The sequence below is a fragment of the Carassius auratus genome, chromosome 49, assembly GCF_003368295.1.
Source record: "Carassius auratus strain Wakin chromosome 49, ASM336829v1, whole genome shotgun sequence".
NCBI lineage: Eukaryota > Metazoa > Chordata > Actinopteri > Cypriniformes > Cyprinidae > Carassius > Carassius auratus.
In genome coordinates, this window is record NC_039291.1 from 10,478,989 (window position 1) to 10,493,023 (window position 14,035).

General features: G+C 35.4%; 1 protein-coding gene across 1 annotated transcript in view; it reads right to left on the reverse strand.

Moving 5' to 3' along the window:
* Positions 1-5,058: 5,058 nt before the first annotated feature.
* tmtopsb (teleost multiple tissue opsin b) overlaps positions 5,059-14,035 on the reverse strand; it is a 30,340-nt gene continuing 21,363 nt past the window's right edge. The window contains exon 4 of the mRNA XM_026237897.1: positions 5,059-7,788. Within this exon, the coding sequence (XP_026093682.1) occupies positions 7,513-7,788 (276 nt within the window). The 3' untranslated portion in view covers positions 5,059-7,512. The remainder of the gene's footprint in view (positions 7,789-14,035) is intronic.

Here is a 14,035-nt window from a genome sequence, read left to right on the forward strand (position 1 = left end):
TACTCTGATGCACAGGAAAAGAATTCGATGACAGAAATCTTACAAGAGCGCTGCGCTCTGGGAGACTACTGTGCAAATGGACTGAAAAAGGGCACCAAAGGGCATTGAAGACATAAGCATGAAAGTTCAAATCCGGGCAGAGAGCTATTTTTTTGGTTTTATTTTGAAGTTTTTTATTTGGGTTTTATTTTTGTGGATAAATATTTATGCATATACTTTATATATCGCAAAGTCAACACACCACAATGTTTGCTATCATTTTGCTTAAGTGTGGTGTATTTTTGAGAGACATAAATATGAGACATAAATATAGGGTAGGACTTTATTTTATCCATAGGTAATGAATGGATGTGAAAAGAATGGATGCATCCTAAATAAATTAATAAGCAAATACAAATAAAACACGTACACAAAAAAAGCCATTTTACATTTTACAAGTATATGCAGGATGAAAAGTTATTTATTTAGATTACATTTAAAAGTTTTATTGGATTATTAGTGTTTTTTTTAAAGTGAGAATTTAGTGTATGGTAAATATATGTAAATGGAAAAATAGAAATAAAATTAAAAAATATTTTGATGTTTTTTATATTACATTTAACAGTGTTATATTATATTTGTGTTTTTAAGAGAGCATTAGATTATAGCAAATAATATCTAAATGTAAAAAAGAAAGTGAGAGCAGTAATAATTTAATTGTAATGATTTGTTTTTGTAAACAATAATTATTTTACTGTAACTGGTTTCATAGATATTAGTTAATACCGTATTGTGCATACCTAGTGAAAAGTAGTATGACTGGTGGTTAAAGGAGTTGGCCTGAAAAATAAGATAACTTATTAGTAAACTGAAATGGAATTTTTATATATTATATTTTTATTTTAAAATTGTATTTACTCATGATTGCATCAAATCCACAGACAACAATGCACTGTTAATAGCATAGTAAGCATCTCCCTCAACCAAAAACTTCCTATACAAAAAATTATAATAAATATAAAAAAGATAAATTAATTAATCTTGACTTTATATAGTTATACCAGCGAGATGTATTTTTATGAAACTGTAACAAAAAAATACATCTTTCTTTTGGATTACCACAGCAATGTGTGCAGGCTCCAGTGAATATAGAATCAGGATATAATGTTTCCCTACTGTACATCTTGCTTTCATGTGGCATTTGTACTTGGTTAAATGTTCTTTTGGGTTTTGCATGTCTTTGTATGCTGTGGCACGGTGGAGATTATCGGTGGGCTGTGATGGGCTTCCTGAGCTGCAGGGTGGTAGGATGCCAGTGTGTCACAGAGGATAGCCCAGCAAGTGAGTGCTGCTCTATTGCGTAGGTCTGACTGGAGCCAGTCACTGCAGGTCACTAGCGTCTAATCCATCACTGAGGGCATCTGGCTCCTGCCGCAGAGAAGCACATCAGCAGATGGTTCTCTCTATGAACTGGCAGTAATAGAGAGAGAGAGAGAGAGAGAGAAAAGCAAAAAGATATTGGGTTGGGCATATTTTGTCACAAATACAAAAAAAGACAAAACAGGCAAAAAGTTATATGACGATGATATCCATAAACTGCAAAACAAACTCAGATTAATAATATTTTCTGGAATCAGAGAAATAGTTTTCGAGTTTTGGAATGCATGTTCATTCATTCATTAAATTGATATCTAATTAATATAGATGTAAATAAATCCTAATTAACAATTATAATTAAAAAGACCAAAAAAAAAAAAAAAAACAATGTAAAAAATTTCTTGAATTTCTGTAGTTGATTGTCATTATATAATGAATTACACATTAATACTGCAAAACGTGAAATACCTCAAATAATTGTTCAAAGATTATATTTTAACTTTCAGCCCACTGTATTTAATGCTTTTATGTCTGCTCAATGTAATATATAATTTATTTATTACTAAAAATACAAGTCTAAAGGCCTGTTCACACCAATAATGATGACTATAAGGAGAACTATATTACTATATATACAGTATATACTATATATATATATATATATATATATATATACAGTATATACTATATAGTTCTGTTAAAGAAGGTTCTGTTTAATGCACTGCAGTTTTGTCGTCTGCCGCTTATAAGGAGTTTGTCTATTCTTATATAATTAGAATGATTAGTACAACTTTATTATGATTTTTGGTATGAACTGGCTGTTCCATGTCATTCCGAACCTTGTATGAGTTGCTTTCTTATGTTGAACATAAAAGATTAGAAAAATTATAAAAATTCAATCAATGGCCACAACCAACTGCACCAATCTTCAAAATATCATCTTTTATGTTCAGCATAAGGAAAATCAACTCATACAGGTTTGGAATGACATGAAGGTGGGTAAATGATGACAGAATTTTCATTTTTTTGGTTAACTATTCCTTTAACTCTAACCGATCACAATTTAGAATTTTAGGGTAGCATCTGAAATAGCCAATTCAATTTTAGAGGACCCTGCATTAGAGGAACTCTCTGTACAGAAAGGTTCCTCATTTCCATTTAAGTGAATAAGTGACATGCTTTCCCCCATGATAAACAGGCAGAACCCTCACAGATGTCACTGTGACACTAACACTGACAAAATGATTATGGCCAGGCCTGAGGGCTTTGGCGATAGTTCACAGTAAGTGAGTCTTTTACTAATCAGAAGGATAAATGTTTATTAATGAACATTCATCTGTCTCTGTGGGAAATTGATTATGATGGGTTACAAGGTGTGATGTTTTTATTCTATTTAGCAGACACACGCTGCTCTGTGTTTTGTTCTGTGATTATCTCATATATATTGTGTTAGTCTGGTTAACTGTATTAAACATATATCAACAAAAACACAAGGTGAGTTCACATGACGTCACAGCATGTATACTTTATCTTTATAACATTTGTAATGCATTTAAAGCAGTTGCAAGGTCAGACCAAATGCACTTACCCTCCTTTCAAAAATCAATTTTATCTGATGTAACTGACGTCAAACCTGCCATGATGCATCTCGACCAGAAGTATCAAAGAAATTCTGCAAAATGAGTGAAAACTGAAAGAAACAAACATCTACATAGGCTAGATGTTATTTACAATATATTTTAATTATAATACTTAATATATTTTATAATGTATATAATATTATATATAATATTATATATACATATATATATATATATATATATATATATATATATATATATATATATATATATATATATATATATATATATATGTGTTTGTGTGTGTGTGTGTGAATGCATTATGTGAGTTCTCTTGCTGTTTGGCAAACTTATCTGGAAATATACAGTATACATACCTGGAAAGTACACTACTCAAACTGACACTCCGTTTTTTAAAACCCTGATATTAATTCTGCATATTTCTTCTCATGCACCTGCTGCATCTGATGGCCCTTCTTTTCCGAGGCGTGAGTACTCTTTCTGTCTTCCAGCATTTCTCTCACCCTCACCAGCTCTCGACTACCCTAACTATTGATTAATCCCGCTCAGAGAGGGATTTATCACACTATGGTGTGACTTTCCCATTTTCAAGTCTCAAATCAGAACCCAGTACATCACACTGTTATGACGGAAACTAAAAAAGCAGAAATCGGTCACAAGGATGGATAAGGTCGGAGCTTTACCCTTTGCACTTTGGAATGAAAGAATTAGAAACATTACTCATTTTGCAGAAAAGAGGATATTCTTGAGAAATCTTTTTAACAGCTCATATCGCACAATGCCAAAGCAAACTGGAAATATGCTTTTCTCTGTTGCACAAATTGTATATATGCATTGTGGACATTTTACAATCAAACAAAAACAGTAACTTCTATAAAAGCCACATACATATTTTATATCCAGATATTTTTTATTATTATCATTAACATATGTAACATTTAGAGAAAAAATTGCTTTGGTAATACATAATAGAGACGAATGCTAGCACACACAAACACACAAACAAATGCACAAATAAATTAGTGACCATCTGACAAACAGTTCAGTGCTTTAAAACGTGCAAACACAACGCAACTACAAAACAAAAGCTCTGATTTGGAGATCACTATGATGTATTAGATTCATTTTGGGCATGTCAGAAAAAGAAATCAGAAAGAAATCAGAAATTGTAATCTTATTTAGAATTTACAAAGTGAGTTGGAATAAAAAAAGCTTAAATCTTACAACTTTTTACAACAGCATTTTTACACATTTCAAAGTGCTGTTCTCTTCCATTTCCATTTGTATCCTGACACAATATCTACATCATTGACTGCATTCTCACTTAACGTACAGAGTTTTGCACATTGTCAGCTTTGCACTACTATGCCAACTCATAAAAATTGGGTCACATACCACTTCATATAGAAACGGCCCCATAAAAATACTCACTAATGTTGACACAAATCACAAAAAAAAACATATTATACAAATAAAACTCAAAATAAACACTGTAGTGGTAATCATTTTTGTTTCACAAATCCAACTCTTGTAAAAAATATTTACAGATATGTGGCTCTAATACAAATGCTTGTGTTCATGTAATGTTCAGTTATAGAATTCTCCATTATATGAGCCATAAAGTGGTCATTTAATTTAAATAAAGGAATAAATTAGTAAAATATATTACTCAAAGGTTTGGGTTCTTAATTAATTTTTTTTTTTTTTTAAGGCTTGTGCTTACCAAGACTGCAACTATTTAATAACAATAATAATAATAACTGTAAAAACAGTAATATTGTGAAATATATAAATTTTTTTTACAAAAAAATAAATATTTTTATATATTTTAAAATGCAATTTATTCCTGTGGTGGCAAAGTCTACAGTGTCACATGATCTTTCAGAAATCATTCTAATGAGATGATTTGACATTCAAGAAACAGTTTATTATTATTATAAATGTTGAAAACAGTTGGGGTGCTTAATATTTATGTGGAAACTGATTTTTTGATGAATAGAAAGTTCCAACGAACATTATTTATTTGAAATTTTATGGTTCAAAAAAATAAAAACAAACAAACAAAAAACCACCAACAACCTTACTGTCCCCAAACTTTTGATTAACAGTATAAAACTGCATTTTTGACCATTAATTATTATTAATTTATTTTTGTTTACCTTAACAAGATGGTACTAAATATATGCACAAAAATATAAATTAAAATTGATCAGCAAAAATATGATACTAAAACAAAACACGCACAGTAAGAAAGGCTTTTGATAAGTCATAAAATATGTATAATAATTCAAATTAAAAATAATTCAAATTCTCTTCAAAGTGTCAGCTACAGTATATGTGATTTACCAGGATGTCATAATAGAAATTTTGTTGTTTGATTGTAAATGTTGCTGCATTAGTAAACACAGATCAGCTGGTAAAAACAGTCACAGTCCCACTCGGGACCCAGTGCCAATCACAGTATTCAAGTCTTGAGGAGTCAACATTCTGCTCATCGCTGAGAAGCCTGGCCTTTTGATGGCAAACAACTTAAATATTGATTACAATACACCAGAATCAAAACAAAATGAACCAAAAACAAACATACAAACACTATAAATTAATACATTGAAATTAATTCCATTGTCGACAGATTCTGTTCCACGTTTTGGCTTCAAGGCATCATTGCTTTCTGATATGTTATAGTTTATGAAAGCTTTTTAGAAATTAATTATTATTCTCTCTGTGTGTATACAGTACGATAAAGAGATTTTATGGGATGGGTGCCTGCAGCCAATTTCGCATTACATGCCAAGAAAATTGTGTATTTCCAATGAACGATTTGCTTATTTAAACTTGGAAATACATTGGTGAGGCTATGGAGAGCTATTCTCAGAATGTTCTCATATGCTCAGCAGTTTTAAGCTACATCTGTTACAATACAAGGAAAGCTAAAAAAGAACTTCAGATCTCACATTTAAATACTTGTAAAAGTATATATTTCATGTAGACTATTGCATTTTAATCATTAAAGGGGTCATATGAAACATTTCACAGTTTTCCCTGAGTTCAATTAATGTTGTTAGTCAAGGTTTCTTACTGCTCAAAATGTGTTTTATGCCCTCAAACATTTTAAGGGTTTTTATAAAACAAGTCTTGCTGAAATGAACTGCACAAACTCACTGATGTGATCAGGGTCACACTGTATTATAAAAATGAAGTTAAACCACAGCTAAGCACAATGTTTGGTGGATATTCTTCATATATTACTCTCCTGTTAGTGATACCTCAAGGGCAGAATTACTTGACAATGAAAATGAATTATTGAAGTGGATATGTGAATGTTCAAAATGTATTGGGGTTTTATGTTTCACAGATTTTATTTTAGGATCCAGGAGCAAGTTATCACACTTCTGTATTTCAAACATCAAGGAAAACAATAAAACCCTTTTAAATTTGAGCAATATATATTCCATAAAGGAATAGTTCACCCAAAAAAGAACATTTTCTGTAAATGGACTCAGGCCATCTAAGATGTAGATGAGTTTCTTTCTTCATCATAATAATCCACAAGTAATCCACATGACTCCAGTCCATCAATTAACCTGTACAAAAGTTTTGTGATTGTAAGAAACAAGGCTATAATTAAGCTGTTCAGCCAGAAGCAATGATTTGAAGTTAAAAACATCTCAATGATGGATTTGTTTATTACAGATAGACAGGTTTCCACTTCATAAGACATTAATTGATGGAATCATGTGGATTTCTGTGACATTTTTATCAGCTCTCATTCTGACGGCACCCATTCACTGCAGAGGATCCACTGGTGAGCAAGTGATGTAAAGCTAAATTTCTCTGAATCTGTTCTGATGAAGAAATTACAATTTTTTGAGTCAACCATTCCTTTAACAAACAGGTCCTCATGTGCTTAGATTACTTGTACATGTCCACACGATGAACAGAATTATTAAGAAGAGTAACAAAAGTATCATTTTAAACAATCTGAGTTACACTGGTTGTCCAAACCTGTAAGAAACTGGTAGCAAAAGTGTTCTTGTCAAAGTAAAATATTGAGGAAAAAAACTTTTTCAAGAGAGCTACTATGTAGGCGCCAATAGCCTCGTGGTTAGCGTGTGACATATAGCGCAACTGTGCTCACAGCGACCCAAGTTCGAATTCCGCCTTGAGGTCCTTTGCTGATCCCGCTTCCCTCTCTCCACTCCAATACTTTACTGTCATCTCTCCATTGTACCCCATAAATATAAAAAAAAAAAAAAAAGGGAGAGACCATTCACCCAAATCTGAGAGCACATCCTGGACTCATAAGAAACATAAGCTAAATTAATACTTAGATCCTTACGCATGTTTCAAACTTGTTCTGGGGTGTCATTCCTTTTTTCCAGCGGTCCACTTTCAATATCCATTACTATTTTATTTTCCCCAGAAAGGTCATGCATGCAACATCACATAATCATCAGTGAGGGGCGTGTCCTAGTTCCACATTGCTCTGCAAGATACGCCCACTTTCCTTTTACGCAATCCATGACCTCTATAACCTCTAATTATTACAATGAGCTCAATCATTGTAATAGGCCACAAGAGAGACAACAGGTCTATTGGTGCCCTGGCCCGCAGCAGGAGATGGTTTCTCACCCACTGAGGAGCTTTTCTGCCCACCGCTGTTAGGAGCAAAGATAGTAGGATGGCCAGCTGAGGCCACCGCGAAGGTCACATTCTGGCCGTTGGCACGTCGCACTGTCCTGAGAGTTTTGGTGACTTTGGAGGAGATTTTAAAGCTGGAGCCTCTCACTGGGGTGGTGCACATGACGAGCGCATGGAAACATCTGCAAAACTGACACATAAAGACAGATTGAGAAAGCTGGGATTACATTTCTAAAGCTTAAAGCATAGCTGACGTAAAAATTAAAATTCTGTTATAATGTACTCACCCATATGTCGTTCCAAACCTGTATGACTTTCTTTCTTCTGCGGGAACACAAAAGCCTTGGAACTTGTGATTTTAAAGGCAAAACGGCTGATATTTTCTTCAAAAATGTTCTTTAGTGCTGCACAGAAGTCAGTCAGACATTCAGGTTTGGAATGGCATGTGGTTCCTCTTTAAAAGAAATGGCAAGTCAAGCTAAAATTGATTTCACAGCACAACTTAATAATTGTGGGTCAAGAAAGTGGGTTAAGAAAATGAACCTATTTAAAAGGGGAAATCATTATTATTTTTACCTCATTGGGGGATATTTTTAATCTTTCAAAAATTTATTTTGATATGTCATGTCATTTTGCATCTCATGTAAATGGATCTTGATTTAAGAATGTTAAGATATTTTTACTGGGAAAAAAGACAGAAATACTGAGTGAGAACATACTTTTCTGCAATATCTTAATATTTATAGGCACATTTAGCAGATTAGAGCTGGCCAATAATATAATTTACATTTTGTGACAATACAAGCATTACAATTTGTGATATACATTTCCCTACATATACATAGAAATACTGGTAACACTTTACAGTAAGGTTCAATAGTTTACATTAGTTAACTACTTTAGTTAACATTAATTAAAGGTGCTGTAGGTAACTTTTGTAAAAATATATTTTTTACATATTTATTAAACCTGTCATTATGTCCTGACAGTAGAATATGAGACAGATAATCTGTGAAAAAATCAAGCTCCTCTGGCTCCTCCCAGTGGTCCTATTGCCATTTGCAGAAAGTCATGCGCTCCCGGTAAAAAAATAACCAATCAGACCTGCGGTCCGTAACTTTGTTTGTGTTCAAAATGTAGAAAAATGTATATTATAAGCAAATACACCATGAATCCATTTTCCAAACCGTGTTTTTAGCTTGTCCTGAATCACTAGGGTGCACCTTTAATAAGTGTTTAAATTCGGACTATTTTAGATTGCTTCGGGGTTACCGCGGCGGAGTAACCCAGTACCTTTGTGATTCTTCATAGACATAAACAGAGAGAAGTAGTTCCGGCTACGATGTTCTTCCGCAAGACACAAGCAATTCTGTTTATTAACCGCTAGAGCGTCAAAAGTTCCCTACCGCAGCTTTAAGCATTAACTATTTCTACAGCCTCTATTAATCTTAGCTAAAGTTAATTTCAGCATTTACTAATTCATTATTAAAATCAAAAATTGTGCTTGTTAATACTAATATAAAACTAATGGAGCCTTATTGTAAATGTTACTGAAATACTTAATATAAGGGGCTGGACACGAATGTAGCTCCATTTTACAAAAAAGTAAATTCAGGCAATTGAGATTTTGTATATAAACAAAAACAACCTTGATCAATCCTCTTGCATTATCAGCACATGTTTTCCTGGTTAACACAGTAAAGCTCCTTTGACACAATCTATATTGTATAATGCACTATATAAATAAAGCTCTGTCTCTAATATATACAGGCTTGTTTGCAAACTGAAAGCTCTACATGCACAAAATTCATTAACTGAGGCAGGACCTCTCAGCAGGAGCATTGGCAGTGACTATCTGAAAGTGATGGAGAAGCTTGTTTGAAGGTGCCAATCGCTCACTGAGCATCTGTGTTTATAGCTCTACATTCCCCAGCATGCGATCACAAGCTTGCAGGATTTGACCATCAGGTCATCACAGATGGAAGCAAAGTGGGCTGATTTAAGCTGAGAAAAAAAAATCTACATGCAGAAGACAACCCTTAAAAAGAAAAAAGAATCCAAAGGCTTGCTGTCACAGTTTTGTTGCGTTCATCTCGTCTGTGACCTAGTTTCTCCTCGTGTCTTGATTTGATTTGTTTCACCTGCCCTTCATGAATTAAAGGGGTCATATGATGCAATTTAAATTTGTCTATTCTCTTTGGACTGTTACAAGCTCTTGGTGCATAAAGAAGATACTGAACTCTTCTTCATCATCTTCTCTGCCTTGAGGTTTATTACACACTGTAATGTGGGAGAAGACTGGACTAGAATTTTTGGTTGGATTTTTGTTTTTGTTTTTTTGCCTTATGGACAAACCTGCCATTCTTCTAATCCTAATGAACAAGGGGGAACCCTCTCTGAGGACCATACACAGGACTTTTTAGACCTCACTTAACACTCTTGTTACCCAAAAGACTGCCCTGTCACATTATATCACATGGGACTTAACAACACTTTTGAAGGCTAGATTGTCCAAGCAAGGTCCTCAAGGGAGCTTTGCCGATTATTATTATTTTTCTACTGTGGATTGCTCGTATGCTCACACTGCTGGAATCCTTTGCTTCTTCAGTTCAGCCTGAGTGTTGGACCTGCCTGCCACCTCATCTCATTCCAGCCAAGCACTCAATCCCAGCTCTACTGCTGTCCGTTACCCCCTCAGCATACCCTGAGCTTACTCTCGCCTATGCGGGTCTACATCCAGGATTCAAACCACAACCTCAGCCCTCCGACCAATCAGCTGCCTTGGCTCCTAGCTCCCTCGTTTCCACCATGGCCCATCATCCCATCGGCTCCACCGGGCTCCTTTAACCTTTGCCTCATCATTCCGTCCCTTTGGCTCTGTCAGGCCCCTCCTTCCCCCTGGCTCCGCCTTCATCCTCACTCACTCCAGCTCCACCGTGGCCTTCCAGAACCACTATTCCACATTGGTTGCCAGAGCCTACTGCTCCATCTTGCCCTTTCGTATCCTCAGTGTCGAACCAGACTCCTTGTCTGCTTGGCTCCGTCTAGGTCACCATTGCTGGCATCCTCACAGGAGCTCGCTTCTCCGGATCCTCCTCCTTGGCTTCCACCATGGCTTCCCCCTCCTGCAACTCTGCCATAGGCCTGTGTTTTGGCTGGGCTATGATGATCCATCGATGAGTATCTCCTGTTCTAGCTCACAATCATCTCATGCCTCCTTCGCTCCCCTTTATCTTCACTGCCCTGGTTCCTCCTGCCTTCTACATCCCATCTCCCCGTGCTGTGGTCTTTTATTATCTGTCTCGCCCTTCTCCGGTTTGGTCGCTGGCTTCTTCCTCTATCGTTGCCTTCCTGGTCCTGCCTGCTCCATCTTTCATCTTCTTCACCATCTCCTCTCATCGTTTTGTCTTTGGTTTTTCACTATAGATCTTTGTAGGGACAAAGATGTGCCTTTCCAGAGGGGGGCGTTCTGTCACAGTTTTGTCGTGTTCATGTCATCTGTGACCTAGTTTCTCTTCATGTGTCTTGATTTGATTTGTCCTTCATCAATTAAGCCCTTAACCTGCTGTGTATTTATTCTGCCTTCTCGTCTCTGTCTGATGTCTGGTCTTGTCAGTTTGTGCTAGTTTGTATGTGTAGATTTTGCCCTGTTAATAGTATAGGCAAAGCAAATTTATTTATATAGCACATTTCATACACAATGGTAATTCAAAGTGCTTTGCATAAAATGAAGTAAAATAATCATAAGCAAAAATAACAAAAATAAAACAGGGAACTTAAAAACATTTAAAATGATTACTTTTTTTTTTTTAAATGAATTAAAAAAAGTTACAAATGGAAAATGATTATACATAAACTATAGTGGAATCAGTTCAGACATAGCTCAGTGCTCATTCAATAAATGCACAGCTAAACTGGTGAGTTTTGAGTCTGCATTTAAAAGTGGCTAATGTTTTAGCACATCTGATCTCTTCTGGAACCTGATTCCAACTGCCGGCGGCATAATAACTAAAAGAAGATTCCTCTTGTTTTGTGTGAACCCTTGGTATTTCTAACTGACTCAAACCTAATGATCTGAGTGGTCTGTTAGGTTTATATTCAGTGAGCATATATGCAATGTATTTCAGTCCTAGGTCATTGAGTAATTTATAAACAAGTATAAGTACTTTAAAATCAATCCTAAATGTAACTGGAAGCTAGTGTAAGGACCTGAGGACTGGTGTGATATGCTCAGATTTTCTGGTTCTTGTCAGAATCCTGGCAGCAGCGTTCTGGATGAGCTGCAGCAGTCTAATTGTCTTTTTGGGAAGGCCGGTGAGGAGCCCATTACAATAGTCCACCCAAATGGTGATGAAGGCATTAACAAGTTTCTCCAAGTCTTGACTGGAAACAAAACATCCAATTCTTGTAATGTTTTTGAGATGATACTGTGCTGATTTAGTTACTGATTTGACATGACTACTGAAACTAAGGTCTGATCCAGAATCAAAATGTATGATTAAAAAGACTCTTCTTCATAGTCTTCTCTGCCTTTTGGGTTATCACCATAGTGTGACAAATGCACTGTTGTCCAAAGTAAGTGCTATGTTCTTGCAATGTACTTTACATGATAGATAAAAGGTTAGCACTTTATTTTTCAGTCCTGTTCCTCATGTACATACTATGTACTTATTATAGTAATTACAATAACTATGTAATAACTAGGCACTAACCCTGAACCTAAACCTAACCCTACCCCATGTAGTTACCTTGTATTACCAGAACTTTCTTAGATAAATACACTGTAAGTACACTATAAGTACATGTTAGTACACGTACTGTAAAATAAAGTGCAACAGATAAAAGTTTATTGTAATTAATCATAACTGTCTGCAATGGTCTCAGAGGAGTTAAACACATTTTCTGAGAGAAGGTGTTTTGTCTGTGTGTGAGAGATTTAGCACATCCTCACACAACAACTTTCACCATGAAATTTTGACAAATTCAGTCTACACTTTGAAGGGAGTTTTATGAATACTAAAATACAGAAGTGCAAGTGTTAGTCATAAAAGTTCAGAAACTCAATTTCTGTAACAGAAACACTTATTTTTAACTTTAACGATAACAAAGCAATATATTTTGCTCCAAGCAAACCCATTTGCAGCAGACTGAAATAAGGAAATGTTTTTGTGGCCTTGGCTCTATACAACCATCAGATTGTCACATTTATGTTCAGTTAGTTTGCTTTCTTGGGCTTTCAGATTGTTTTCAGTAGTCTTAGTCTCCCGCCAGTCATCAGTTATCATGGACAGTTATTCCTCCTCATTTGCCTGGTCACTGTTTACATTAATGTGTGTTACTTTAGCCTTCTTGGATTTCTGTCGTGTGGATTATAACTACATTCTGGGTTGGAATGCTATTCATCGTCTTTGTGCCTTCTTCTATGACACAGATAGCAACAAGATTTCATGCAAGTGCTGAATAAATGAATGGCTAGTCATGAATTGTTCCCTCAGAAAGACAGTGTAACTAATCCCCCCTTCAAAATCCTCCGTTTCAGGAACAGTGGCTAAAATCACATTGAAAAACGCATTTGAAAATTTCAATTCAATCTGGAAACAAACAAAGTTTAGGGCTTTTGACAAACACAGAAAAAGGATGACATGAAATCAACAAGGAAGATGTAATTGTGTACTATTTCTAGGCCACTAATACACATATATATATATACTTACATACACACAGTAAATGCATCATTTTATAAACCTGTTCCTGATTTATCCACGCAGACTTCAGTCCACAAACAATCCACAAATCACAGAGTAAGATTTCACCCCTTGAGAAAACGTAGTATACTTAGTATACGTCCATTTTCACTGTATACTTATAGTCTACTACATTTCCTCAGAAGATGCCAAACACTGCGGAACCATCAAGTTTTGTAAACTCAGTTTCACTGCTGTATTCAAACATAAGTGCTTTTTTTGATACTGATTATAATTGCCTTTGAATCTGAGGGAAAACTAGAGACAGACAGAGACAGATAGACGACTGGAGGGGTATAGATTGGGGCCAAGGGTTCACAGTTAATGGTAGACTTTCCCCAAGCCAATCGACTCCAGTCAGCCTGTTAATGGCCATTCTGTGTTCTGCTAGCACTGATGGGACGCAATCATGCATGACCATGACATTCACTGATAGTCCTCACAAAAGCTCTCCATGCCTCGACCACAAATCTGCTAGTCCTGACAAACATCTCCTTAATGTTTGTACTGACAGAGTTGACCTGCAATGTAATCAATCTGTCTGAATCTGAAAATTGCTTACATTGCTGTCAGCCATTGCAGGTGTGTGCCATGCAAGTTTTTTTTTTTTCTTGTACAGCAGACAGGTGAGAAATGTGATGCGTCTTAGGTGGGAGGAATGAGTCTATAAATGGATTCAGATCCACACACTCA